At 41.0% G+C, this 27,635-nt stretch overlaps 1 protein-coding gene across 1 annotated transcript; it reads left to right on the top strand.

The window, feature by feature from the left end:
- Positions 1-616: 616 nt before the first annotated feature.
- LOC135615164 (sialyltransferase-like protein 4) lies at positions 617-27,298 on the top strand. Its single transcript, XM_065113298.1, has 12 exons — positions 617-952; positions 1,086-1,159; positions 4,335-4,424; positions 5,366-5,443; positions 6,804-6,904; positions 7,062-7,254; positions 7,340-7,430; positions 7,504-7,568; positions 23,562-23,716; positions 23,811-23,892; positions 23,976-24,085; positions 26,657-27,298. Exons 1-12 carry the CDS (start codon positions 865-867, stop codon positions 26,850-26,852), a joined length of 1,323 nt encoding a protein of 440 aa, XP_064969370.1. The 5' UTR covers positions 617-864; the 3' UTR covers positions 26,853-27,298.
- Positions 27,299-27,635: the final 337 nt, after the last annotated feature.

The following is a 27,635-nucleotide window of genomic DNA, read 5'->3' as shown; positions in this document are numbered from 1 at the left end:
TCAATTAGTTTCATCATCAAAATCCGAGATTCAACTAAATATGTTAATGTTTAAACTTCAAAATGGCATTGTGGTTTTGGCACATGCTTATGTAGAGAGAGAGAGAGATTACTGGTGTCCTCAAGAAAACATAAAAATGTAAAAAATCGATATTGGATTCAAGCATTCATTTAAACCCATCAAATTAATATACTAATTATTCGTTCAGATCAGACAATGTAATTGATATCCAAACAGATCGATCATTGACTGTCTTGCGGATGAGATCAAAAGCACATCACATGACATTTTAGTTTAGTTCTCCAAGAGGGGTGGAATCAAGTTACAAGTTAAATGAGTCTACTGCATTTGGAGTAATTTCACTCTCAGCATCTCTAACTCATTTGATTGTAGATTGGCTTTGTTAGAAGAAGTGTTTTCCCGAGTTTTATATATTTATCATTTGCATTTTATCTTGAATTGTCATCTATGTTTAATATTTATTAATAGTACTTTGCCGTTTGACATTTTCTCAAACCTTACAAACTCAACACACCCCCCGGCGGCTTTTTCACTTTAGACCGGCGACGGCCCGCCCCGGCCCATATAACAAGACCTGGTACTGTTGATTAGATAGCACAACGCGACCGAAGCCCACGAAGCTGGCGGTCGAAACCTCTATCCCTCCATTCCCTTCTGCTGCCTCTCCCACTCCCGCTCTGATGCTGTAAGCAAGAGAGAAAGAGATCTCGGAAAGAATATCAGATCCGCAAGTGCTTTCGACCAATCCCCTGAATTTGATCTGAGAACCTCAGCGCTGCTATATCAAACCGTCGTCGTCGTCGTCGGCGGCAGCAGCAGAAGCAGCGTCATCTCCGCCAGCAGATGCGGATCTTGCAGCTGGGTTTGCTGGTTGCTCTCGCGTCGAGTGTCGCCGCGATCCTCATCTACATCGTCGGACTCTCCAATCCCTGTGAGCCCTCGGTGCTCCGCCACTATAGTTTTCTAGTTCCTAGGGGGCTTGGGTCGGCGGATCTTCATGCCTTTATTCTTCTGTTCTTGTTCCTTTCTTCTTGTTCATTTCTCTTTGCTTCCTTTCTTTGTAGATGATAGGTTTACGGTTACGGATGATGATCGGAGCGCGTTGAGGGCACTGCAGAGTGGCTTTAAGAAATGCGTGGTGAGTGTTATACGTTTCTCCTTATTCATCTACAATATTTTTCTTATTCATCTACGATTACTGTGCGAATTAGTATACAAATTAAGTGGAATTTTACATTTCGAAAATGCAATATTTTCTATGCGTGTCTTCTATTCTTTTTTCCTTGGCTTGAACTTTCTAACTGCAAAAATGTAATATTGTCGTCCTGATTCTGAGATAGCGACAAAATTTTTATTGCTTGATATATAGGAAAGATGCAATTCTGCCTAGATTTTGCTTGATAGTGCTGGAGTTGACTGAGAATTTAGAAATTGTTGTTGAACTGCTAAAACATGTCTCAGATTGATATAACCGCTAAGTCTCAGATTGATGTAACGGCTAAAACTCAAAGTCTCAGATTGATATATCCGCTAAAATTCAAGTCTCAGATTGATGTAACTGCTAAAACTCAAGTCTCAGATTGATGTATCCACTAAAATTCAAGTCTCAGATTGATGTAACCACTAAAACTCAAGTCTCAGAGTGATGTTCATGAAGACAGTTGTATGAAGGTTGACACAAGCCTCTCTACTTATAATTATGCTATAGTATTTGAAGCAAGGATTGAAATTTCGTACCATATCGGTGTACCGAGCTTTGCTCGGTATGGTATGGTACAGCATACTGAGTGATACGCTAGGGTGTACCGAGTGGTATGCCTAAATAAATATATATAATTAATATATAAAAATTAATATATAAAAATATAAAAATATTTTAAAAAAGACGTATGCAGCCTCGGCGACGTCGCCTCCTTCTCCTCGTTGCTTCGTCTGTGGCATTCGGCGAAGAAGGCAGCAAAGATGTTGAAGGCCGTAGACGTCTCTGGCCTTCGGCGAAGGAGGTTGCAGAGTCGCAAACGAGGCGATGAAGGAGACTGCCTCTTCCGCTGCTCTAGTCGCCGCCTTCCCTGATCCCCACACCTCCAGATCCTCCTCTTTACGACTCTTCTCGTCGTTATCTCCTAGATCAGGATCGTCGAGGGAGGGTGGCACCGAATCGGGATCGAGAAAAGGCATGGAAACAAATTCACGTCGAGGTTCTCCCAATTCTCCCTCTTCTTTGAATGCCCTCTCCTTCTTCTTCCTTCTTCGACGCTTCTCCCTTAACCTCGCCACAGCCAAGTCGCAACCAAGCTGATACCACCCGGTAGCAGATGGTAACGGTCAAAATTTTGATCGTTACCGTCCGAAACAGCCCCATATCATCCGATATAGGGCTATATTGAGCGGACTGCTCGGTAACGAGCGGTTTGCGTATCGGTTCACGGGTCGACTAGTAGGACAAAATTGTAAATGTTCGATATGGGGCTATTTCGGGCGGACTGCCCGGTAGCGAGCGGTTCGCGTACCGGTTCACGAGCCGACTGGTAAGACAAAACTGTAAACATGGTATTTTATGTAATGCTCATGTATGTCCGTGTCTTTTGGTTTATTCATGCTTTGCACAACATGTTGAGGGACGGTTAACGGCTTAACAATCCTAATTTAATTGGGTTTGGTGGCCATTTTAGGCTTGTAAATAAAGGTTGTATCATATGGACACTTGTGTGAGATTTCGGTCTGTAGTGGATCATTTTGGATCCTTTGTTGTGCGGCCATTCAGAGCTTGTAAAGTCTGTTTGTAATTTGCATTGGCTATGAAGTGTTTTTTGAAATAATTGCTTGTGAATCCCGAGTGAGGCGCTTTCTCTAACCCGTTTTCTCTTTTGTAGATCCTAAGGGATCATAGGAGGTTTCGGGGAGGCTGACCTTTGCGGACGAACATGCAAGGGTGCCGCACAACTTAGGCAAAACTAGCTAAGTCCGTGACATACCGGTATGTACCGGCCGGTACGGGCGATACGATTTGAAATCGCAAACCTTGATTTGAAGTGTCAGAAATATTGGTGGATGATACTTTGACATAGTTACTAGTTCGAAATTCATAAAAATTTTCTTGAAAATTCACTAATAGAAGCAAACAAAATTTCCTTTGTCTTCTAGAGATATAAATGTGATTAGACATTTTTTTTTACTCTGTATTCCACTGAGGTTGGATCATGGATGTAAGAACTAATTTTTATCCTTGTTGATGTTTCAAATAAGTTACAACACTAGGATTCTATGGTTTGAATGTATTTGTTTGTAAAAAACACACATTCATTGTGGATGGGCCCGCTCCTAATAGACCATTCAAATATTGTTATGTATGGATCTAGTCTCTTAGGAGATACAATAGCAACCTCTTCTCATGAAAATTATTAGTCTTCCATCTATTCTTTATGGTTTTTGGCCATGGATACAATAGATGAAAACTTCTCAGGCACAAATAATTCTGTTGGTTGGATAGCTGCCACTGTACATCGAAAAACAATTTTAGTGATCCTCTATATGAGGTCAATTTATTTTATTAATTCTTGTGTTTGACCCATTATAGGATTGTGATATCGTTGGATGGAGAGAAATAGTTAATTATTGTTACATAAAGCATTATAATTCAGAATTGAGTGGAGGCAGAAAGAGCTTCATAATCTCAGCTGATGGCTGCTTAAGTTGTCATATTATTGTTGCAATCATAGTTGGTAATATAATGTTTGATGTCCAACCCTCTAAGTCTAAGCTATGTTAAGATAATAATCCATTAGATGACTAGCTACTATGTGCCTTTGCATGGCTGAATGGTTTTTCTGGCCACCAAGCACAACAAAATCAATAATGAAAAAGCAAAATAGAAAAGGTATGGCTGACCATCCTATTCAACTAACACCATGCCAATTCAAATAACACATATTGTGCGATAGAATTGTTTGTGATACGTATCTATGCTAGGCCTGGTAGGTGCTATGGATGGGAAAAATTACAAGTTTTTGTCCTCCCTACATGTGAGACTACAATGATAGGTAAACACATTAAATTCCATCAGTAAATATGAATGTGGAAGAGAAATTTCAAACCTTTCTCCAAGCTTCATCCAAACAATAAGTGCTTATTACAAACTATCCTTCAGATGGCTTTTAGGCCAATACAACTTAAGCCTCCTTATGCTTCTAAGTGGTTTTTCGTAGCAACTCGTAGTACTTGTTGATATTAGTAAAATAGCAAACGAATATCTTAGAACAATTTGCAGATTCCTGTTATGTTCCATAACTGACCATTATCCTTTGAAAATGCAGGATGCTAAAGGTTTAGGATTGCAAGCTCTGATCAGCCAGGATTATTGTCATGTCACAATTCAGTACCCTAGAGATACAGTGCCAAAGTGGGTGAGTTTGTTTTCTGTATCCAATAATTGAAGTATTTCCTTCATCATCTTTAAACAAGTCAGGAACAAAATTCTGTACCATGTATGAAATATGATTGTGAAGCATTATACAACCTTAGTTGTTCTGCGATAGTCATTTCATTTAAGCAAGTCAAGAAATTGATCCATTAGGAGGTTGTCAAACTTGAAAGGACTATTCAAACTTTCCATCAATGAAACTTTTATTTTGTAAAATATGTTATATTTTTCTTTGTAAATTTTTCCAAGGGGCATGGTTCATTCAATTAGTTCTGTGAAGCTGTTGGTCTTCTTGTCTTACTTGCTCATCCTTGACAGTTTGCTAAACATTTTTGTGCATTTCATAATTTGTTTTTTGATAATAGATTGCTTGTTAAAGAAAAACTTGTTGAACTTTAAAGAATCATAAGAAGAAAAAATGCACTTGTATTTGAACTATTTTGGTCCACTACATGGATCCTTTCGTTCATCTATCGTATAACATCCTCCAGCAATCAAGGACCATTTTCTCATTCAACCATTTATTCTCTTCCTAAATCTGAGTTAACTATCTTACCTTGCCTGTGCAAAGAAGCATGCTAGAACCATCTTTAAATTTTTACAGTTCTGTCTTCATATGGTGGTCTCCTTCTTGTCATGGAACCCAAGGAATCAGCCTATTTCTGGTAGATAAACAGTTTTATCAGTCTGTGTTTCATTTTCATGCCATTTATCCATCTTAGAGATCCTGTGTGACTTTCATATTTGTTCATAAATAATTTATAATTTAAAATTTAAAAGAACTTATTTTAATGATGATTTTTAGAGGAATATAAATGAGCATATACATGATTTATTTGTTCATCTGAGCTGGTGTTATTTGATATTTTAGCTAGATTATTGAAATCCATCAGTATCTGATATATTTCTAAAATATTGTTATAGAGAGATCCGAAAACTGGAGAACTTGAAGGCTTATCATTTGATTTCAACCTTTGTGAAGCAATTGCTACATGGGAGCAGGTGAATTTGTCGTTTTTGTCAAAAGTAGAGCATCAGAAATTGTTCATCATCCAAGAGAATAAACAAATTATGCTTTTCTGTGATCCACTCAATAATACTTGGTAACAAGGTTTTGGATCTCAATTCAGTACTGGTCCTGCTTATTGATCGGAATGGTACCATACCATACCATACCATACCATACCATACCATACCAACATTCCTATGAATTAATATGTGCAGGTACCAACCAGATTGGCTGTGTCTAGTCTCTGACACACTCAAACCCTCTTAAACTCGATTTTTCATATAATTCTTTGATAATGAATCAACACGTATGAAAAATCTATTATGAACCATTTTTGAAAAATACAATTCTGAAAATGTTAATATTAGCACATGATATACTGACCCAGGTTAGATTCATGCTGATGTAGCTTATATCCATGCAGGGTTAATCTGGATTTGTTGATCTTAGCCAGATTCGTACAAATATAGCCTATGTATATCTGATCTAGCTTAGATCTACTTGAATGTAGGTTGGGTCTGAAAGGGTCCTGCTTGGATCCATGGTACCCTAGGTCAAATCTACTCTAGATCTATGCAACTGGGATACATATGCATTTTGGCTAGATCTACATAGACCTGATTTAAATTTAAGTGTATCTATGCTAGATTATCATGGATTCGTCAACCATCCTTGTTTAAATAAGATATGTAAGGAAAACAATATATAGATCTAGAGAAGCAAGCAATATCAATCCAAGTATGAATAACACAAAAAAAACACGAATCAAGGCATTAAAAAATCAAATAAGTGGAGAAAAAGCTCAAGTCAAAGATTTTATACCTTAATTTGGTGTAAAAGGCCTCATTTCCTTGAGATTGAAACTTGAAATCTTTGGGAAAGAAAGCTTCCCAAGAAGAGAACCAACTGTTTTACAACTCAAAATGAGGAGCGAAAAGCATGCTATTGTTTGAATGAAAAGTTATAGGGGCTGCTGACCACCTAGTAACAGAGGATCCAAAATGAAAACCAGAAAGTTTGATTAATATTCATGTTTTACTGGGCAGCATGCCCGATATGAACTAGAGTACCGCTTTGTAAGGGGTGGTCCAAATGCCGATGTTAGCTCTGTCAGTAATTACCAACAGCATTAAAACCTTTCTAGGAAGTTTAAAAATGAAATCAATATATTATAGTTTAGACATGCTGGAAATCCTGTAGGGTATATGTATTTCAGTTCTACTAGGCTTTTTTCTCTTACCTGGATATATCATCTATTGTGTGTGGTCGAGCTGATAATGGTTTTAGGTATAATGACCTGTGGACAATTTGCTTGCTTCTGGTTCAAATAAATACTTGATAACTTTTTTGTAGGTTCGCAATAGTTCTTCCATACTCACAAAAGAGTTTATTGATGCTTTGCCAAACGGATGGGAGGAATATGCATGGCGCAGGATCAACAAAGGAATACAACTGTGAGTACAATTTGTCCAGCTTGATTCAGCTAAAAAAGCTGTGTTATAGTACATTCTTCATCTTTTCGCCTGTATTAGGTGCTCCAATTGAGGAAAACTTTATTTCAAGAAATTGCTAATGATCACACAAGTGGAACCTTGTCATTTTCTGTTCTAGTGATCGGTGCAAGAATAGGACATTATGCATGGAAAAACTTTCTTTAGTACTTCCAGAAACACCACCTTTTGTGCCCAAGCAATTTGGACGATGTGCTGTTGTTGGTAACTCTGGGGATCTTCTAAAAACAAATTTTGGAAAAGAAATAGATGGCTATGATGCTGTTGTTAGAGAAAATGGAGCTCCCATCCAGGTTTAATGAATACTTCTCCTACTTTGTCACAGTGGTATGTACTTCTCTTATTAGAAGTTTTTCTTTCCCCTCTCCAATATCTCAGAACTACACAAAATATGTTGGTCGGAAAAGTACATTTCGCCTTCTTAATAGAGGATCTGCTAAGGCACTTGACAAAGTTGTAGAATTAGATGGTATGAAATCTGCACCTTTTTTCATGTGTATCTCATTTTATATGTAAATCACTGTGAGTTTTGCATATTGCAGAAACTAAGAGGGAGGTGCTGATCATCAAAACCACTATTCATGACATCATGAATAAAATGATCCAGGTAACTATATCATCCTAAAAATAACTTTGACGTAAATTGTTTTTTCTTTAGAACAGATGCATCTTGTTATGCTAGGCATGTTCGTAGCAAGCTAACCTGGTAGCTACAGTATATGAATTAAGGTTTCCAATTTTAGGTACCAAACTGGTGTTGGTCCATGGCCATATTGGTACAGGTCTAGTCCATTCCAGCATATCGGCAGTAGAATGGAATGTATCATGGTACCCATCAGCTGGGGCAGGGAGAGGGTGGGAGGAAGAAGGAAGAGGAAGAAGAGGAGGAAGGGCGATGGATGAAGAGGAGGAAATTAAGAAGAGAATTGGTAGCCAAGAGGGAGGCAATGGGTGGATGGGTGCCGTGGTAAGGCAATGATGCTTAAGCTAGGGAGGCTCACGTTTGGCAAGCCCTAATGGGCATCGGCATTAATAAAAGTTCTTTATTTTCCTTTAAATTGGACCGGACCAGCCGAAATGTGGCGGTCCACATACTGGTTCATGCCCAGTCTGGCTGGTATGGTCGGCCTGGGAAAAATTAAAGTCCTTAAAATGAATCCTTGTATCCTCATGAACCATTTATTATTTGCCATAAATATATTTTCTTTCTGGATAATTCTTTTCTTAAAATGTCATTCATAATAGTGATATTTCTTGTTCTCACCTTACTTGTTACTTGGTTCTTCTATTGCATCAAATGCAAAAAGTTGTGTTTTTATCATTGTCAGTTCCTTGGCATGTGCCAGCCATCCTTGATGCTTTGAGAAACAGCCTCAATTTCACTTAAATCATTATTTGTTTATTTTTTACTGTCTCTCAATTTAGCTACTGTTGTTTATATGTACTTTGATAGAGGATCCTAAAACTAACTAAACAAAAGGGATCATTGATGGATAGGAAATATTTTTCTACACAAAATAAGAACTTTACTGTAAGCTTCAACAAGAAGTCCAAAAGGAAAAATGACACTAAGACACAAGATTCATTGACTACAACATTGGCTTATTTGTTTTTACATTATATTATATGTATATGTCCAAAATTATAAATGCCAAAGTATCTGGACATTTATTTACAATTCCAAACAATGATTTTGATCCTCCAAGGACATTTGCTCTCCCCTAAGTATTAGTCACTCAAGAAGATGACCTTTTTATTTGGTTAGCAAAATAAAACCTTCATACAAGATATAGTTTCAAAGTCGGAAGCTGATATCTCTAAGTGACCACACCTGTACAGACGGGAAGAGCAATATGAGGTCTTATTATAATAACACATACTGTAGATCTGGCTTCACAAAATATGACCCTTTAAAATTGATTATGGATTAGTATAATGGGAGTGAATCTCCTATATGATGAGATTGAAATTACGTTTGCAGTTGACAATGACTTCATTGAAGTATATCTTGTAAAATTTTAGTACCTTCTTATTATAGTAATAAGGTCCTCCCTTTCATCACAAAAATGGTACCACTACCTCTTTCATCACAAAATGGAACTGGAGAATATTAACAAAATTGGCTTTTTTTAAGATATCATAACATGTGTCTCACCTGGGCTAAAAGCATCACTAGGCTTCAGTTTGAGTTCCATGACAAGTTAGGGTTAACTAGGTCCAAATTGGCAAATTATTTTAAATAGTGATAATACACAATCGAGTTGGTGTTACAAAAATTTTAAACCTTTGATTAGTGGTGATGAGCACTCTTTCCAAATAGGCTTTCTCACAAACAAAGCTATGTTTATGAAACACTCTTTTCTTGTAAATAATTAAGCAATACATGACAAGAGTTTGGGTTTTATCACCGAGCATTGGATATATCCTTCTAAATAAGTGATCCATTCTTACCAATATTCAATTCCTTTGGAATGTAGAGAAACCATGTATCTTAAGCAAAATGTATCACTGCAACCACAGATTTTATGATAGCAGATGAGGCACTTGTGGAATCCAATAATTATAAACATCTAAAAAAAAAAAGGAAGAATAAGTTTTTCGTCTTTATTCATATGATGAAGAAAGATTTTCCTTATGACTAATCTTCAGATATACTAGATCTATGTTAACCTTTTTTACTTTCTGCGTGTACTATGGTTGAACACATTTATTTATTGACAGGAAATGAAATTTTGTAAGCATAACTCACCTCGTGATAAAGCCTCTAATTGGAGAGTGCTTATCAACATCAGCAGGATGAAGATTTTTCTAACACCAAGTAGACATACCATCACTTTTTTTTATCATGTAGTTCTTTAAGTTTCTCCTAGGATTTTTATATAGTTAATACATGTAAATCAATTAAATAAGTGGATAATACTTTTGCATCTTGCATAAGGAAAGACTCCTTAAGGGAAGCTTCAAGTTGTAGAGGCAATGGCATCAGTCAAAATGTCTTTTCCCTAGGGGAATTGGGAGGTTCCACAAGATATGCTTACCGTTCTGCTTCTCCTTCCCCTCATCAAGTTCTCGATAACTGTTGAGAACTCTTCAAGTGGGTTTGCCCTTGAGGTCAAATTTCAACAGCAATTCATCACTCCCTTCCATGACTTGGAAAGTAGTGTTAAGGATAGCCTTACATCCTGATAGAAAAGTGTTCTGATCTAATTCTCCTTTGAAGAAGACTCACTCTACCGCGATGTCACGAACGGTCGTCGCGTACTCGTAACAACTTCGTTCAATGAACTGTTCGTTGTTTTTGCATGCTTGAACAGAGACATGACAGCCTATTTTGCCTTGGTTTTATGTGTTTTTGCTTGTAAAAATACATGTTTGAACAGGTTGCAGTGCACAGTACGACCGCTCACCGCGCCGGGCCAAAAAGCCCTAAAATGGCTCCGTTTTCGTGTACCGCGGGCTGTTTTCTGCAGCCCACTGTAGCATCCGAAATGTCAGCCATCTCAGCACCCTGGAACCCCCCGGGTGGCACAGGGCTGGATGGGGCTTCAGTATATTGTTGGGCGTTGAACGATCTTCATAAGTTCGCACGTTTTCTTGACGGGAACTTGCCTTCACGCCTGGCACCCGGTGAGCAGCTGTTTGTGGACTTGTAGCTGTTCGTTCAACTTTCTAAAGTTCTTGTTTTCCTCATTTCTCTGTTTTCTCTCATGCATGCAAGGTGCTCGCTGAATTGCTTGTAAAGCTTCCCTCTTCGCGAGACGTCGGGACTTGTCCATCACTCGTTCTTTGAACTAATCAACTTTCTCTTTTACAGGTCCTTCGGGACCTGAGTGAGGTTGCAAATTGGCTGACCATCGCGGACGCATATCGCAAGGGCGCGTCAAGACTTAGGCAATCCCAACTAAGTTCGAGAAGTTGGCCCAAGGGTGTTTCGCGACTTAGGGAACACAATCTAAGTTCGCGTCTTGGCTGCAAGGGTGCCTCACGACTTAGGCAATTCTAGCTAAGTCCGTGACATTGTGGTATCAGAGCGGGTAAGTAATTCGAGCAAGCAGCGAAGGAACTTCGCAATTTCGCCATGACAAAGCATCGTGGCGAATCAAGCAGGGCGGGGCAAACTTGACCTTTGACCCAAGCAGCCGCAGGTGGGCTGCAAATGCAAACTCGCTCTTATGTCGTTGGAGCCGCTTTGGAGGATCGTGGCAGCGAACATGATGAGCGAGAAATTGGCTACTCTCCGCTAGCGGAGGAGGCGCAATCTGGAGCGCCAACCGTGAAAAAGAGCCATAAGGAGAGACTCACAGCGATGGAAACCCGCTTGGATGTTCTTGAAGCGAGCTTGGAGGAACTCTACCAAGGCCAACAAAGGCTTCTTTGGGTAGAGAGCTCGCAAGAAGAAGCTGAATCCCGAATCGACAAGGTCGAGGCCTTAGTTGATCGATTGTCGGACGACACCAAAGACTCCGTGCAACATCTGCAGGAAGTCGTGGTAGAACTTACTTCCAGGGTGACTATGCTCACAAGGGCACTGAATGCGAGAGGAAGAAATACCCACGTTGCGCCGCCACAAAACTTAAGGGCTCCCGAGCCACATTGTTATGAAGGTGCTCGAGATGCCAAAGAGATTGAGAATTTCCTGTTTGACATAGAACAATACTTTCGAGCTACGAGGCCTGATTCTGAAGAAACCAAAGTTTCGATAGCAACCATGTATTTGAATGGGGATGCAAAACTTTGGTGACGAACCCGTTGGGAGGAGATCCAACAAGGTCGGTGTCGGGTGAACACATAAGAGGACTTAAAGCGAGAGTTGAGAACTCAGTTTCTGCTCGAGAACACAGAGTTCGTCGCAAGGAGGAAGTTGAGACAACTCCGCCAAAGTACTTCCATCTATGACTATGTGAAGCAATTTTCTGTGCTAATGTTAGACATACAGGATATGTCCGAGAAGGATAAGCTATTCAGCTTCCTCGATGGTTTGAAGCCATGGGCTCAATAAGAACTGCATCGAAGGAATGTCTCCGATGTGATCGGGGCAATTGTTGTCGCAGAAAAGCTTACCGACTTTGTTTCTTCTGAGGACCCGGGAAAAAGAAGGCAATCTTCAGGAAACCGCCCTCCAAAATATTCTTGAGGGAAGGAGCCCGGAGGCGAACAGAGGAAGAAGAGTTCCCACAAAGGGCCAAGCTCAAAAGGCAAGGCCCCGAAACCTGGCGGATGCTTCTTGTGCGGAGGGTCGCACATAGTGAGGGAGTGCCCACAGAAACATGCACTCAATGCTTTAAAATCTTCCATCCATCCCCCTAAATCAGACAAGGACAAAGCCGTCGCCCTTAGTTCAAGCAGTTCGGAATCTAGCAGCGACGATGAGGAGTCGTAGGGTCCCCGAATGGGAGCAATACGTTTATTAAATGCATTGGGGGGTCAAGTGGGGGAGAACATGAAGGAAAAGCCATTGAAAGCAGGGAGTAGTGAGCTGATGTATGTGGACATTAAGCTCAATGGCCAAACAACCCGTGCAATGGTGGATACGGGCACTACCCATAACTTTATTGCTGATCGAGAAGCAAAAGCGACTTAGGCTGATATTGGAGAAGAACCCAAGTCGAATGAAGGCGGTGAACTCGGAGGCCAAGCGAATCTTCGGGTTGGCAAAGGGAGTTCCCATCAAGATCGGAACGTGGAGCGGGAGTACTAACATGATGACGGTGCCATTGGACGACTTCCAAGTGATTCTTGGAATGGAATTCATGTACGCAGCGAAGGCAGTGCCATTGCCGTTCCTAAACTCCCTATGTATGATGGAAGGTGACGACCCCTATGTGGTTCCTGTCTCTCAGAGGGGAACCAGGGAACCGCAACAGATATCGGCATTACAACTAAAGAAAGGGGTACGAAAAGGCGAATTAACATTCCTGGCTGCTATAAAGCCAGAGCCACTCGACCATGAGGCCATTCATGAACCTGCTATGGTGGATAACGTGCTGAAGGAGTTCATAGACGTTATGCCACCCGAGTTGCCGAAGACTTTACCGCCACGCAGAGGCGTGGATCATCATATCGAGCTGGAGCCAGGAGTGAAGCCTCCAACGAGACCACTATACTGCATGCCCCCTCTTGAGTTGGCAGAACTCAGAAAGCAGTTAGATGAACTGCTAAGCAGTGGTCTCATCCGTAGTTCTAAAGCACCATTCGGAGCTCCAGTTCTCTTCCAAAAGAAACAAGATGGGAGCCTCCGACTATACGTCGATTATCGAGCCCTCAACAAAGTGACGGTGAAGAACAAGTATCCAATCCCACTCTTCGCGAACTTGTTCGACTAATTGGGCAAGGCCAAGTATTTCTCCAAACTCGACCTCCGGTCAGGATACTGGCAGGTGCGCATTGCTGAAGGCGACGAAGCGAAGACTACCTGTGTGACCAGGTATGGAGCGTTTGAGTTCTTGGTGATGCCTTTCGGCTTAACCATCGCTCCGGCCACGTTCTGCACTCTTATGAACCAATTATTCAAAGAGTATTTGGATAAGTTTGTGGTCGTCTACTTGGACAATATCGTCGTCTACAACCAAACGCTCGAGGAGCATATCGAGCACCTTCGGATAATTTTCAAGGTTCTCAAGGAGAACACTTTGTTCGTGAAGAGGGAGAAGTGCTTCTTTGCTCAAACGAAGATCGTGTGTTTGGGGCATCGAATCGGTGATGGCTCCATTCGGATGGACCAATCAAAGGTGCAAGCAATTGCGGAATGGCGAACTCCAAAGGTGCTAGAGTTGAGATCCTTCCTTGGTTTCGTCAACTACTATCGACGCTTCATAGCGGGGTATTCTGATAGAACCCTTGTGGATTCTAAACTTGGGGTTGATCTCTTTAGGGGATCGGCCTCCTTGAAACTCTATAGGGGTTCCTCCCTCCAAGTTGCTGCTCAAAGGCTGCAGAAAAGATTCATCTATTGCTTAAGAAAAGAGAAGGAATACATGGCTATTTATAGGGCTTCTAAACCCTAACTCCTAATAGGATTCCTACTTAAGACTCTTACTTCTAACGAACTCCTAATATGACTCATACTCAAGACTCCTATTCCCTTACAACTCCTAATTCTTCTCTAAGAAAAAACCTCCTAACAGAATGTCCCTTTCAATTAGGACTCTCTTAGTTAGAGTCCTAACAAAGTGTCCCTCTCAATTAGGACTCTCCTAGCTAGAGTCCTAACAGACCCGCCCTCTTCAAATCAGCCTTGTCCTCAAGGCTGAGATTCCATGAACTCAGGGAACCGGGTCTTCAGCTCCTCATATGGTTCCCATGTGGCGTCTTCAAGTGGTAGATTATTCCAATGCACTAGTACTTCAGTAGAGGGATGTCGGCGACGCATCACGATCCTGCGATCGAGGATGGCCTGTGGTTGGGCTTGAATAACTCCATCCTCAGTTGTGTTGGGCAGTTGGATCTGGGGTGACTCGTGTTCTCCCAACTTGGGCTTTAGGCATGATACGTGGAAGACAGGGTGAATTTTGGCATCTTCAGGTAATTTAAGTCTGTATGCCACGGCTCCAATACGCTCTGTGATCTGATAGGGCCCATAAAAACGTGGGGATAGCTTCATGGAGGCTCGAGTGTTGATAAAGAGTTGCTTGTATGGTTGTAGGCGAAGATAAACCCAATCTCCCACTGAAAATTCTCTTTCACTTCGTCGTGTGTCGGCTTGCTGCTTCATTCTGGCTTGAGCGGTAGAGAGATTATCTTTTAACAGTTGTAAGAGTTTGTCCCTATCAATCAATTCTTGGTCAACCTGATCTACCTTGGCCGAGCCAATTACATACTTTGGAATCACAGGTGCTGGTCGACTATACAATGCTTCATAAGGGGCACTTTTTGTAGATGAATGATATGTAGTATTATACCACCATTCGGTCCAAAGAAGCCATTTTGCCCACTCTTTTGGTCGGTCGCTAGCGAAACACCGGAGGTACGTCTCTAAGCACCTATTTACCACCTCTGTTTGGCCGTCAGTTTGTGGATGATATGCTGTGCTCATCTTGAGTTTGGTGCCTTGTAACTGAAATAACTCGGTCCAAAATTTACTAGTGAAGATCCTATCACGATCACTTACGATGGACCTTGGCATCCCATGCAGTTTAACAATATTTTCTATGAAAATCTGAGCAATATTAGCAGCAGTGTAGGGATTTCTCACAGCACAAAAATGAGCATATTTCGTAAGTCGATCAACCACCACGAGAATCGTGCTTTTACCTTTGGAAGATGGCAGCCCTTCAATGAAGTCCATGGAGATGTCAGTCCACACTGAGTCTGGTATGGGTAGTGGTTGTAGCTTCCCTGGATTTGCCACAGTTTCACCCTTGTGCTGTTGACATACATCACATTGTGCCACATATTCAGCAATAATTTTTTTCATCCCTCTCCAATAAAAATTTTGCTTCACTCTTTTGTAGGTTCTTAGGAATCCGGAGTGCCCTGCTGAAGGTATAGAGTGCATTTCATGCAAGATGATTGCGATGCAAGGGGAGTCAGGTATAAGCACAATGCGACCTTTGTAGCGTAAATCCCTCGAATCCCAGGTGTAGTGGGCTATTGCACTTGGATCCTCCTCCAATTTTTTTATGATCTTGCTGATCTCTGGATCCTTCTTCCATTCTTCCCTAATGTCCTCGAGGAGACCGGTGGTAGGAAGGGAGATGGCTGAAACCTTAGCTTGTTCAGGTAGCCGTGAGAGTGCATTTGCAATAACGTTTTCTTTCCCCTTTTTGTAAATAATTTCATAATCAAATCTAAGAAGTTTGGTTACCCATTTTTGCTTCTCAGGGGATGATATCTTTTGCTCCAAAAAGTACTTTAGGCTTTTATGGTCAGTTTTAATTTGAAATCGCCGGCCGATCAGGTAGGGTCTCCACCTCGTTACTGCGTGTACAATGGCAAGCATCTCCTTATCATATACTGACATATTTTGATGGGAGGGAGATAATGCCTTGCTAGTGTATGCGAGTGGTCGACCATTTTGCATGAGAACGACTCCAATTCTGACTCCAGATGCGTCGGCCTCAATGATGAAGGGTCTATTGAAATCTGGTAGCGCAAGCACCGGCGTCGTTGTCATGGCTGCTTTAAGTTTGTCGAAGGCAGCAGAGGCTTTGTCCGACCATTGGAAAGCATCTTTTTTCAGTAAAGAAGTGAGTGGTGCACTGATCTTCCCATAGTCCTTAACAAATTTTCGGTAGTAGCCCGTTAGTCCAAGGAACCCCCGCAGTAATTTCACGTTTGTAGGTTTCGGCCAGCCTTGCATTGCCTCAATTTTTGTTGGGTCTACCGCCACTCCTTTTGATATTATATGCCCAAGGTACTCTACTTTTTGCTGGAGAAAGCTGCACTTTGGTTGCTTAACAAAAAGAGTATTCTCCCGAAGAGTCGTCAAAACAATCCGTAAATGCTGAAAGTGAGTCTCAAGAGAAGGGCTGTAAACGAGAATATCATCGAAAAATACCAGCACAAATTTACGAAGAAAGCTCCGAAATATATCATTCATGAGACTTTGAAAGGTTGAAGGAGCATTAGTGAGTCCAAAAGGCATTACCAAGAATTCATAATGGCCATCATGTGTGCGAAATGCAGTTTTTGGAATGTCATCGTTACATACCCGAATTTGGTGGTAACCGGATCGGAGGTCCAATTTCGTGAAGACTCGAGCTCCTTTCAATTCATCAAGAAGTTCATCCACCACTGGTATTGGGTATTTGTCCTTGACGGTGATGCCATTTAAAGCTCGGTAGTCGATGCACATCCGCCAAGTTCCGTCCTTCTTGCGTACAAGTAGCACCGGTGAGGAATAGGGGCTGCAACTTGGTCGAATCACCCCTGTTTCAAGCATCTCCTTTACGATCTTTTCAATTTCATCTTTCTGGAGGTGAGGATATCGGTATGGTCGAGTGTTCGCTGGTGGCTTGCCCGGAAGGATTGGAATTCGATGGTCATGTTGCCGAGAAGGAGGAAGACCGCGCGGTTCAGCAAATATGTCGGCAAATTCAGTAAGCAATTGGGCAAGATTTTGATCTTCAAATTCTATTTTCTTCCCCTCTGGTTGCTGCTGGAGGTGCATCAAAAAGGCACCATTTACCTTGTGTAAAACTTTCTCCATTCGTTGGGTCGAAACAGTGGTAACGTTGCTTCCGCGCTTCCCGCGTAGGATGATTTGTTTGCCCTTACAGTAGAATTTCATAATTAATTTAGAAAAGTTCCAAGAGACATCACCTAGTGTAGTCAGCCATTCTATACCAAGCACTGTCTCATAGTCATCGATTGGTAGGAGGAAGAAATCGGTGATAATTTCTTGGTCTTGTAGTAATAGTTTCACCTGCAGGCATCTTTGGTCGCACTTTAGGATCTACCGTCGGCAACCTTTACATCGAACTTGCTGCAACCTTCAATATGCAGTGCCATCCGAGCAGCAACCTTACTATTCAGGAAGTTATTAGTGCTACCCGTGTCGATGAGAACAGTGATTGGCTGTTGTTTGAGAAGGCCTCCAACTTTCATCGTTTGCGGATTTGAATAGCCGGCTAGTGCGTGTACCGTAATGTCGGTCGGCTGTGGCTCTTCTTCCATATCTTCTTCTTCATGTTCAAGGCTCTCTTCTAGATGTTCAATGACCTCTTCTTCTACTGGTTCAATCATAAGAAGTCTACCTTTTTTACAGCGATGCTCGCGGCTCCACGGCTCGTCGCAATGCCAATATAACCCCTTCGCAGATCGCTCCCGAAGTTCTTCTCTTGTTAACCTTTTCGGTGCAGGGACTCGGTTGATAGTAGGGGGGGCTGAGGGCTTTAGTATTGTAGGTCGTGGAGTGATCCTTGTCCTCCGGGCTTCATGGTTCAATCTCTCCTCTTGAAGTCGTGCGAAAGATATGGCTGCCATAAGCGTGTATGGTTGTCGCGCCTTAACTTCTCCCCGGATCTCCGGCTTTAAGCCCTCAATAAAAGTCCCCAATAACTGTTTTTCAGACCAATCATGAGTTTGATTAGATAATCCTTCAAACCTGGTTTGGTACTCCTGAATGGTGGAGGTTTGTCGGATCTTTGCTAGTTGTCCGTCAATGTTCTCGTAATAAGTTGGTCCGAAGCGGATCAGTAGTCCTTCTTTGAATTGTCGTCATGAAAGGGCTCCATAAGTGTGTTCAAACCAGTCAAACCATTGTATGGCATCCCCTTCAAGATGTATAGCTGCAATTTCCACCATGGATGCATCCGCAGTTTTATGGTACCGAAAATATCGCTCAGCGCGCGAGATCCAACCAATTGGGTCTCCTTCTTCCCATCTAGGGAAGTCCACTCTCATGCGCGAATAGTTGGGGTCGGTCATAGAGCCTCCCCTCTCTTGGAAGTCATCTCTTTGGGCATGATGTGATTGGTTAGATCTCTCTCCTTGATGTGATTTCTTCGGGCTTGGTGGTCGGCCCAAACTGAATTCGGTAAGGAGAGTCCGAATCTTATCCTTCATTCGTGCCTCAAAGGCTTCAAATTTAGCATTGATTGCCTCCTCAGATGCCATAGTATATGACTCCAAATCTGTGATGTTAAGATCTCTCTTTTGTTGACGAGTTAAAGGCATGTATAGGTTTGATAGAAATCAGTGAAAGTTTGCTGCAGAATTGTGTTGTCTTGTAAGAGCAGAATTATCGTCGAAGAAACAACGGTTTCTCGACGAAATCTCCACAAAAAATTTGAGAGATTTGAGGAGAGAGTTGACAGCAATATCTCAGTTTATATGATAGCAAGGATGTCCATCAAGAAAATTTTGACAGTAACAGCAAGAAAATTGATGTAAGTTGCGATAGCAGAATTCTCGTCGAAAAATTTCAGCAACTTACGATGAAAATTTGCAGCAATATAGGAACGATTTTTTTTTTTTTTTGGATTTTCGTATAGGGATAAATAAATTGCAGCAGCAGTAAGGTAGGAAACAAGAACCTGTTGTAATTCACGGGGAGATCAAAGGTTGATCTGCGGTGGTGGAGATGATGGTGGAATTCGGCGACGATCTTTTAAGCAATTGTGGGAATTGCTTTGGATGGTTGTGGAGGGTTGATGGATGGCTGTGGAAGGGCAGCGAGACGCCAAGAATGCTGCTCTGATACCAGGTGATAGAACCCTTGCAGATTCTAAACTTGGGGTTGATCTCTTTAGGGGATCGACCTCCTTGAAACTCTATAGGGGTTCCTCCCTCCAAGTTGCTGCTCAAAGGCTGCAAAAAAGATTCATCTATTGCTTAAGAAAAGAGAAGGAATACATGGCTATTTATAGGGCTTCTAAACCCTAACTCCTAATAGGACTCTTACTTAAGACTCTTACTTCTAACGAACTCCTAATATGACTCATACTCAAGACTCCTATTCCCTTACGACTCCTAATTCTTCTATAAGAAAAAACCTCCTAACAGAATGTCCCTTTCAATTAGGACTCTCCTAGTTAGAGTCTTAACAAAGTGTCCCTCTCAATTAGGACTCTCCTAGCTAGAGTCCTAACAGAATGTCCCTCTCAATTAGGACTCTCCTAGCTAGAGTCCTAACATATTCGAAGCGTGCAACTCTACTAACGGAGTTACTGAAGGAGCAACCTTGGAGGCGGTCTGACAAATGTGAAGCTACATTCCTAGATCTGAAGGCTGCTGTGTTGGAAGAACCGGTGCTCAAGTTGTCGGACTATGGGGAGCCCTTCGAAGTCCATACAGATGTTTCAAACTTCGCTATTGGGGGAGTACTCATGCAGGAGGGTCATCCGGTGGCCTACGAGAGCCGCAAGCTCAACGAGATCGAGCGGCGGTATCCGGTGCATGAGAAGGAGATGACAGCGATGGTCCACTATCTACGAGTTTGGTGGCACTACCTTCTGGGATCACGATTTGTGTTGAGGACAGACAACATCGCTTTGAGCTATTTCTAAACTCAGAAGAAACTCTCCCCAAAGCAAGCACAATGGCAGGACTTCCTGGCTGAGTTTGATATGACAATGGAGTACAAGCCCGGAAAAGTAAATGTCATGGTCGATGCATTGAGCCTGAAGGTGGAGCGAGTGAACGCCATACAATTGGAGGGCAGAGGCCAAGCAAGTCAGTTGCACTCCAACTTCCTTTCTAGGATCAGGGATGGACTGTATAGTGATCCCCAGGCAGTAATCCTATTGCAGCTCATCAAAGAAGGCAAGGCATGACGATTTTGGGTCCAGGAGGGACTCGTTTACACAAAAGAGAATAGGGTTTATGTTTCTCGAGTGGACAATTTGAGGCGTGAACTCTTAAGAAAGTGTCACAATTCCCTTTGGGTTGGACATCCGAGCATTCATAGAACCTTGGCTCTCGTGGAGAGAGCCTTCTACTAGCCGAAGATGGGGACATATGTGGAGGAGTATGTTCGAATGTGCCTCACTTGCCAACAAGACAAGGTGGAGCAGCGGAAGCCGGTGGGGCTTTTGGAGCCGTTGCTCGTACCAGAAAGGCCGTGAGAGAGCATTTCCTTGGACTTCATATTAAGCTTGCCGACAGTAGGGGGACTGGGATCGATACTCGTAGTGGTCGATCGATTTTCAAAGTTTGCAACTTTCATTGCTGCGCCCCTACACTGTTCAGCAGAGGAGGCGGCCAAGCTGACGATGAAGAATGTGGTGAAGTATTGGGGAGTCCTGCACAATATTATCAATGATTGAGATGCTCGGTTCCTGGGACGATTTTGGACTGAGTTATTCAAATTGTTGGGGTCTAAGTTATACTTCTCCACAAGCCTCCACCTCTAGACAGATGGCCAAACCGAAAGGATAAACTCGCTCCTGGAGCAATATCTTCGGCACTACGTGAGTGCCAACCAATGAGATTGGGTGAAGCTGTTGGTATGGCCCAATTCTCCTACAACTTGCAGTGGAGCTCTGCGTCCAACAAGAGCCCCTTAGAGATCATTACAGGACAATAATCGTCAACTCTTCACACCCTAGCTATTGGATACACTGGGAGTAGTCCGTCAGCATATCACTTTGCCAAAGAATGACACCGAAATACAGATATTGCGCGGGCTTACTTGGAAAAGGCGGCCAAAAAGATGAAGAAGTAGGTCGACTTCGGAAGGTGACCGCAAGAGTTCAAAGTCGGCGATTTAGTGTTGGTGAAGCTCCAACCAGCATCACTCCAATTCTTTAGGAACAAAGTACAAAAAGGATTGGTGCGCAAGTATGAAGGGCCCTTCCTAATTATCAATAGGGTGGGCAACGTCTCCTACAGGTTGAAGCTGCCGGCGTGGCTCAAAATTCATAATGTTTTTCACGCTAGCAACTCGAAAGCCTTCCACTCAGATCCATAAGATGCTTCCCGAAGTGTTCTAACTCGGCTACCCCCCACCAGAGCCTCCTACGAGAAGCGAGTTGAAACCATTCTAGCGGATCGCAAGATAAAGCTACCAAATGGAGCTGAGTAGACCGAGTACTTGGTGAAGTGGCGAAAGCTTCCCTGAACTGAAGCCAGTTGGGAGCCCGAAGACGCCCTACGATATGAAGAAGCAATTATCAACAACTACCAACAAGCGTCGACGAGGGCGTCGACAGTTTAAGTAGGGGAGAATGTCACGAACAATCATCGCGCACTCGCAACAACTTTGTTCAACGAACCGTTCATCGCTTTTGCATGCTTGAACAAAGACATGGTAGCCTGTTTTGCCTTGGTTTTGTGTATTTTTGCTTGTAAAATTACATGTTCGAACAGGTTGTAGTGCACAGTGCGACCGCTCATCGCGCCCGGCCAAAAAGCCCAAAAATGGCTCCATTTTCGCATGTCGCGGGCTGTTTTCTGCAACCCGATGCAGCGCGCGAAATGTTAGCCATCTCAGCACCCTGGAACCCCCTGGGTGGCACAGGGCTAGATGGGGCTTCGGTATATTGTTGGGCGTTGAACAATTTTCACAAGTTCACACGTTTTCTTAACGGGAACTTGCCTTCGCGCCCGGCACTTGGTGAGCAGTTGTTTGTGTACTTGCAGCTGTTCGTTCAACCTGCTAAAGTCCTTGTTTTCCTTATTTCTCTGTTTTCTCTCATGGACGAGATGCTCGTTGAATTGCTTGTAAAACTTCCCTCTTCGTGAGACGTCGGGACTTGTCTGTCGCTCGTTCTTCGAACTAATCAACTTTCTCTTTTACAGGTACTTTGGGACCTGAGTGAGGTTGCAAATTGGCTAACCTTTGTGGACGCATATCGCAAGGGTGCGTCAAGACTTAGGCAATCCCCGCTAAGTCCGAGAAGTTGGTACAAGGGTGCTTTGCGACTTAGGCAACACAAGTGAAGGTCGCGTCTTGGCCGCAAGGATGCCTCACGACTTAGGCAATTCTAGCTAAGTCTGTGATAGTGAGGTCACAAATGGTCCAAGTTGTCAAGGGTGTTTTTGTAGTTCATGGGCATAGGCTTTTTGTTGACATGGTTGTCAGTTACTGAGGTTGCTTCATAAATTGGTGTAAATGCCACTACCTGTGCACTAATCATAATCTGTATACTTGTGTGAGTCGTTCTCACTATTGCAGCATTTTATATGTTTTTTGTACAAATAAACTTCTCAATTTCTTCATAATATATTTCTGTAAGTGTGTATATATATATAGTGATTTCTCAGAGGAACCATTTGCCTTTGATTTAAAGAAGCCTAATCAGACATTTGGAAATTGGAGAATGTCATTCTTGTGGTGTTATTTAACTTTCCATACATATTAATACTAATAACCAAGGTCTTCAATTTCAAATAATACCGTCCGTACCAGGCGGTACGTATCGGTCCGCCAACAGACTAGTACACGGACTATATATATATATATATATATATATATATAAAGGCGATGTTGCCCTGCGTGGGGAGAAAAGAGACGATGTCGCAGATTTTTTTTTACTTTTATATAGAAATATATATAAGATTTTTTTACTTTTATATATATATATATATGTATATATATACCGAGCGGTATACCGAAATATACCGCTCGGTATACAGTATCGTATCGTACCGATCGTATTTCGAAACTCCGGTACGGTACGATATTTCAATCCTTAATAATAACATCCCCAATTCCTCATTAATCCAAGCTTTTAACTAGCAGGGTCAACTTATCTAGCATAATAGCAGATTGTGGCACATTTGACATTGTACTTTATTGTGTTCACATGCACACATCATATGCTGGATTTTGTTGCTTGAGTGTTTGTTAAGTATTAAGAATTGAAAATTACTTTTGCTTGAATGTCAGTTTCATAAAGTTTGTATCTCAGATATGAACCATATTTTGAGCACAAAATTAATTTATACTTGTTTCCAGAATGTGCAATCAACCGCTTGAGCTCAATTTCTAGTAGTGATGGCACCTACGACATAATATACACCTTTGCATAAACAACTGTGTCACAATAAATACAGCCTTTTTTTCTGATAGATTTGAAGTGTGGCAAGTCTAACCTACTTGAATGAACCTCAGTTCCTAATAGATTCATATATCAAGGATTATCAAAATCCTTGCATCAGTTAGAGGTAAAATTAAACTTTCTTGACACACTAAACTTGAACCTTTTTTCTTTTGTAGGAAGTCCCAATTGGGAATCAAGTATATCTCATGTTAGGTGCATCATTTGGCTCTTCAGCTAAAGGAACAGGGCTTAAGGCTCTTGAGTTTGCTCTATCCATCTGTGACACTGTTGATATGTATGGTTTCACCGTGGATCCAGGATACAAGGAATGGTAGAGTAGAAAGCAGAATCCTTTATTCGTGGCTTGAATTTAAACAGAGGAATATAATTCTTATTTAGCTGTAGTCATCTTTGTTTGTTTGTAGGACAAGATACTTTTCAGAGTCTAGGCTGGGGCATACTCCACTTCATGGGAGAGCATATTATCAGATGATGGAGTGTCTAGGAGTAAGTTCTTTTCTTATTTTCATACTTGTAATAGTTAAGCAGTGAAGGTCAACTTCTGAATGCCCTATTGCCCTCCTATGCAGCTTGTTAAGATCCATTCTCCAATGCGAGCCGATTTTAGTAGAGTAGTTAACTGGTTACCAAGTGAAAGCATACTTAATGCTGCTCGAACTGCATCTGAGAAAGTTCTGAGGTATCTGAAAATTATGCAGCTTACATCTGTTAAACAGCCTAAGCCTTTTCTGACAACTGGATTGATTACTTGATGTAACTCTCCAGTTGCTAAATCTTTTTATATTCTGTTTTTCTATGCATCTATGATCAATGAAAATATTCTGCATTAATTTATATGTATAATCATTGTTTTATCCAAGGTATACAATACCGTACCATACCGGTGCTTTGAAGTTGGCTCGGTACGGTACAGTACCGGCATACCGAGCGGTACATTAGGGTGTACCGAATGGTACACCAGCACTGTAGCACTGCCATAGTACACACTGTAGCACTGTAGCATGGTCCGTCCGATAGCGGACGGTCCGCGTACCGGTAGTCTATCGGACCGGTACGTACCGCCCATATCGGGCGGTACGATTCGGTATGACAGACCTTGGTTTTACCTATGCAATTACCAATTATGATGTTATATAGCTATAAATAAGTTGATTTTTTCAATCTTATCATTGACAATTATGTCAAGCTGTGATAATCACTTTTAGTAGGTACAGTATTGGGCCTAAAATTTGCTAAAATTTGTTCATGTTGGTTCATTGGGCTAACTGCTTAACATGATTTCCAATTAACTACCATCATCATGGAAAATCAAATTGTCCAGGTCCATACTTGTTCATAACTGCTGCTCCACTCAGTAGTATGTTTCAGTGATTTGTCTATTGTTTAGTGTCACTTTACACATAATGGCTGATGCTTCAAGTGCTATATTAATCTCAATAGTATCTCTTATTTTCCAATGCCTTAATTTATTTCTTTGACTCTTGATTATTAGTTCAGTCTCCAAATTGGCACAGCTAATACATCTCTTTGCACTAATTCCTAGCAAACTCAAACATATCTTGAATTTCTTTCCTCAACAATATTGCAAGGTAAATTTAATATGTGTCTGGGTACAAAATATTCTGCAGTATGTGACAATTTCTCTCTCATTTAATGACATTAGTGAAAATGTTGTAATCAGAAAATGTGAAAGGATCCGATGTCCTTAAAACTATTAGAAGGATGCTGCCCTTATTAGACCTAAATGCTGTGAAGAAACCTTCAAAAACTTTTAGTTATAAATTTATATTGAACAACTCAATGTCGTCACAGTTTCTTTCTTTATTGTATATACTTGAATGTAACAGTCCATCAAACATTGAACAATAGTGTACTCAATAGCATGAGACAGGAATGTGGAAACCTCCACAACTAGGCTACCTTCATCTGGTTCAAGAAAGCTTCTTCCCTCTGTGAAAGTTATAATCTTATTCTTTAATTTATTTGTTTTGACACGCTTGGACAATCAAACTATGTTGTGTGTTTTAGTTACATCAATTCTTGGATGGACCATAATGATCAATGATAATCTCAAACCTTGTATTAAGTGGAAGATCAGTTCATTGTTTGAACCGGTTGACCTAATATATTGTATTTCTCATGGATATGGACTTTAGAGGAGTCTGTGACATGACTTGTCAGCCTTGCTTTGCACCTAAGACTTGTTGCTGGAGGACAACGGCTGTCCAGACGGTCACCAAAGAAAGATTTCTGTGTTATTTTCTTTTTCCAGCAAAAAAGATGTCCATGGTTGACGAGACTAAAAAGCAGATATTGGTTGTAATACTCGAGGAACTTATTGGATGGTGGTTCTGAATTTTTTGAAAGCAATGAAACTAGAAAAAGATTTTAGCTAAAAACTGGCTGTAAGTACATATATGATGATTTACCAATTATTTATGCAATTGGAGAAGAAAGAATATCTTAATGTAATGTGAAAACATTATCCTGTGAAGTGGATTAGCTGGATAAAAAAAACCACTATTTCTACTGTGCATAGCAACGATGACTTTCTACCTTTTCTGATTCCAGCACTGATTGGTGAACAGAATTTTCTTGTTAGAACTTGGAAGACATGCAAGTTTAGTTATTTGAAACAGAAGATTGCATATATTAATCCTCACTGGACCCATTTGTCCTTTATGCAAGTTTAGTTATTGGAGTGCCTGCTTGATGCACCGAGGAGAAAATAGTTTGGTTTGGTAGAAATCAGATTGTTGAATATATTTGAAGAATATGATGGGCTTGCTCAAATTTATTAATATTTCCTGGTATACATGTTAGTAACATGGTGTGCTGGCTTACTTCTAAGATGAGATTCCTGATAAGTTCATGGTGTTTAATGGTGAAGATAGGGTAAAGTGGTGCAGCTTGTGATGATTATTTATTGATATTATTCAGTACTGTATTAAATGAGCTATCAGCCTGCATTCTATTTGGGGGATAAATCCTTGGGTGAAGTCTTAATTTAAGTATTTACATCGTATAATTTTAGCAGTCATTATGGCACTTGGAAATGTAGCACATGCATGTAAAATCTCTTTATCAAATTGTTATGCTTTTGTTGTCACCAGGAAATGGAAAACATTTCCCTGTTTTAAGTTTATCATTAGTTCAATTTTTTCATGGTTTTACCCTTTAGCCTGCTTTTAAATTCTGCAACTAAGTACTATGCTCAAGCTCATTACCTGGTCCGTCCTGTTATTCTCAGGAGGATTGGAGCTGGGATGGATGACCCACTTAGTGCGTGTTCTATTATAAAGAAACGTAGCACGGGAAAGTCTCCCAGTATCTCAGGCCTAAGAGAGGCTGCTATCAACCATCAGAGATATATGAATGGTGCAACTACTTATCCTCTGGAGAAAAACACTGGAAATGGAATGCTATGTATTGTCCCAGACATATGATTGACTCGATGTCGTCATTATGGCTAAAATCAACAAAGTTCCGAGAAGGTATCACCAACCAGGTTGAAGTTGAATTCCGTACTGTTTGAAGCTGACTTGCTAGCTGCTCAAATCATGCCAAAATTTTGATCCTGCATGGAAAGTTCAAACAATTCTAGCTCGCTGGCGAATGATCTCCTCCAGGTTCCTAGTCTGATAAGAGAGCCATGTTTTGTGCTTTGATCCAGTTTAAATTCAAGGTATCTAGTTTGGCATTGTTTATTCAGTTAAAATTGCCTATTGTCATAAATAATAGGCAATTTCATCTTCTTTTTCTGTTCTTTTACTGTTTTTTTGGGTTATACTTTCTGTTGCATCTTAGAGCACAAACATGAAATTGCATGTATTATATTTTCTTCTGTTCGATCTTTTCTTGTATTCTGAGAGCTTTCATGATCTTTGTTGAAGCAGTTGCCTAGATTTAGATTTACATTTTTCACCTTAGCATGCGGTAGAATATTGATAAGACTTGAAGCTATTGAGAGTTTATAAGCAAGCATTTATACTTTAGTTCCGTGTCTATGGAACCGTCAGTTTCAGTTTCGAATTCATCAGGCTCAATTTGCCAAAACTAGTAATCGAAACCAAACTGCATAGGTTCTGATTTCGGTTGGAATTGTCAATTTTTTTTTTAAAATTTTTAATTAAAATAATATAAAATATAAAAAATAATAATTTAATTTTTAAAATTTTAAAAAATGGATGTATAACTCTAATGAGCAAAATGACATTAAAAAAAAAGAT

Source organism: Musa acuminata, chromosome BXJ2-6, assembly GCF_036884655.1.
Source record: "Musa acuminata AAA Group cultivar baxijiao chromosome BXJ2-6, Cavendish_Baxijiao_AAA, whole genome shotgun sequence".
Lineage (NCBI taxonomy): Eukaryota > Viridiplantae > Streptophyta > Magnoliopsida > Zingiberales > Musaceae > Musa > Musa acuminata.
Note: the sequence above shows the minus strand (reverse complement) of the source record. Positions and strands in the feature narration are given on the sequence as shown.

Coding starts and splice junctions, on each gene's coding strand:
- LOC135615164 (XM_065113298.1), top strand. CDS start 865: ATGCGGATCTTGCAGCTGGGTTTGCTGGTTGCTCTCGCGTCGAGTGTC. Junction 7,569..23,561: donor TCATGAATAAAATGATCCAG/GTAACTATATCA, acceptor TTTCTTTTGTAG/GAAGTCCCAATTGGGAATCA. Junction 23,717..23,810: donor GATCCAGGATACAAGGAATG/GTAGAGTAGAAA, acceptor GTTTGTTTGTAG/GACAAGATACTTTTCAGAGT.